General features: G+C 37.5%; 1 protein-coding gene across 1 annotated transcript in view; it reads right to left on the bottom strand.

The window, feature by feature from the left end:
• The window catches only part of ITSN1 (intersectin 1 (SH3 domain protein)), a 97700-nt gene that overhangs the window by 78002 nt on the left and 17140 nt on the right, over window positions 1–2558 (bottom strand). Inside the window, exons 7-8 of the mRNA XM_010134894.1 lie at window positions 2088–2188; window positions 1380–1443 (exon numbers count right to left, since the gene is read on the bottom strand). Of these exons, the coding sequence (XP_010133196.1) occupies window positions 1380–1443; window positions 2088–2188 (165 nt within the window). The remainder of the gene's footprint in view (window positions 1–1379; window positions 1444–2087; window positions 2189–2558) is intronic.

Raw genomic sequence — 2558 nt, 5'->3', positions numbered from 1 at the left:
AACTCTACGCAAGAAAATCTTCCATCATACTGTGAAAATCAAAGGTAAGCAACTGATACATTCTTTTGATGTTTTGAGGTACAGGATTTTATTTATGGGATTTAAATTGGGAAGACAATTTTAGCCTCGTTTGATCCATGCTTGTGTTGTTGAACTCCTCAGGCTGGGGCACAAGAACAAGCTAGTAGAGAGAAAATCTAGCATGCAAAGATATAAGTGATCAGCGACCCTAACAATCTGGGTCCCCATCTTTGCTACAGAAGTATCAAACCAGCTCCTACACAATAGCTGACAAGATGCATAGCAGTACTTCACTTTGTGTGCCTATGAGTCAGTGACTCCAATCCCAATGGTGACAAATCCTGCCCCAGAGAACAGAAAGAGCAGTTCCACTGCCAGAGAGCAAGTATCAGGAAAGGAAGCAATACATAGGACAACAAAAGCTGTAAAATCTGTTTCTTAATCGCAGCAGACTTGGCAATTCTGAATGTCAAAGATTAAAAGAGTTATGTTTAGAACTCCTGGAGTACACTGACATCATTCTCCTGCCCACAAAACCTACTCAAATGCTGGCAACAAGCACAGTACTTTTTGGTTAATCATCTGCTGGATGATTGGGTTGATATTTTTTTCCTTATAGTCGCTTTGTTAGAAAACAGAAAAAGAGTGTGCTTTTTAAGAAACTACAAAAACATCAGTGCTTAGGCAAGGAAAGCAAGTGCAATTGAACCACCACATTACAGTGACACCACAGTTGACATGGTCTTGCAGAAGTCAGATAGATTCATGAGTTTGCAATAGTTTTCAAGCACAGACTTACAAAGTATAGAAGTTAATTAGAAATAACTTCTAATAAGCTTCAGCAAACAACAAGTTGAAACGAAAAAAAGCAGCTGAGATTTAAAAACCTTTTAAAACCCAGTATTTCAGATGTATGTAACTCCAGCCCCTTGGAAATAAGTCCTTAGAAACTCGCACAAAAGGCAGACAAGCCCCAAAGAAGGTTCTGGATTACGCTTCTTTTTGTACTGCCTGTGCAAATGCACAAGTTGCACTGGTGCTGTATTGCATATGACTGGGGTTGTGGAAAACATAGGAGGCTGAACACCTGGTCTGCCTAAAAACCCCAGTATTGAAACCGAACTTAAGAAACATCTATGTGCATAGCGTAAAAGATGCTCTTTTTTACTTTTGTGAAGTAATGTCAATATAAGTATAGCAGTGCAGGTTTTGTGTTATAAAGTTGTACATTAAAAAGGGCAACATAGGATGATTTATCAATGGAGGGAGATTGAAAAGGAAGAAAAAATGCACAGTATACAGAATAGAGGTTTAAGTACAGTTTCCAGTGTGATGAGAATTAATAGATTTATTTTTACCATATTGTAGCCAGCTGAGCCTGGGGTAAACTTGACTGCATAAGAATAGTTCTTGCTTGTGGACCTAAGAAAGTGAAACAGGATTAACAAACAAATAAGCAACTTTCTCCTTTTCTTGCATTACCAAGTAGTTACGGCACAAGCAGAGCTTAGTTCTGAATAGCTGACACTGAAGAGATGCCAGTGTGAACTAGGCTCCCTGCACACACCCCATCTCCCACCCCGAAGGAAATACTAAAAAATATATAACCCTTTCCTAACTCTACCAGAGTTACTTAGATTAAGAAAAAAAGAAAAAAGTTATGAAAGGCATAGATGCTCCCAGAACTAGTAACACTAAGCCAGTGTTCCATCCTAGTTTTTCTAAAAAGATAGGCACCCCCACCAGTGGATGAGCTGAACACTGCAAATGGCCATACAAGTTTTCACATAATCCAATTTAACCTTTCCAAGAATTATTTCCCAGTGCCAACTTCCTTTGCAGAAAATAAAGGCAAGGTGGTGACAAAATGATCCCACCTACGATGGAAATTTGCTTCTAAACAAGATCATTAAGCAGTTGGGAGATTTGAACAGAAAAATACTGACAGTGGCAACAGAAAGAGATGAGAGTCTCTTACTATTGGAATAGCATTCTAAAAGCTATTCAGTAATGCTACCGGTCTTTCACAGTTTGAAAAAAGGATACAACAAAAACTGCTTCAATACCTGTTAAGTGTCCACTCATCGTTTTATCATGGCTATTGAACAGCTGTCTGTACTTCAGTCTTGATGACTGAGGTACAGCCCACTCTGCCACAGGAGGCATACTAGAATTAGGAAAAAGATAAGGAGGAACTTGAAGAAAATATAAGAAACAGTTATGAAATAGTGGAGTGCATTTAAAATATGAGAACTATTAAATATTTTTCTTTTAAAAATAATCCTAGAATTACTGATTTTAAAAAATATTACTTGTTACGGTTTTTTACACTAACAGAAGGAGTGCCTGTGCAGCACTGCACAATGAAGATTATGTTTAAAGAAGCAAATGCTTTTCTAAAAATCAAGTTTTCAAGAGTTTGAAAATAGTGTCAACATATACTGTAATAGTTAATTATATTTCAATGATTCACTACCCATGGAACATTCCGTGTAAAACCACAACATTCTATGAAATCCTGAAGTAGTATCTCAGCA

The sequence above is a fragment of the Buceros rhinoceros genome, unplaced genomic scaffold, assembly GCF_000710305.1.
Source record: "Buceros rhinoceros silvestris isolate BGI_N320 unplaced genomic scaffold, ASM71030v1 scaffold1334, whole genome shotgun sequence".
Lineage (NCBI taxonomy): Eukaryota > Metazoa > Chordata > Aves > Bucerotiformes > Bucerotidae > Buceros > Buceros rhinoceros.
The sequence above is the reverse complement of the archived record's forward strand: the minus strand, read 5'-3'. Positions and strand labels throughout refer to the sequence as shown.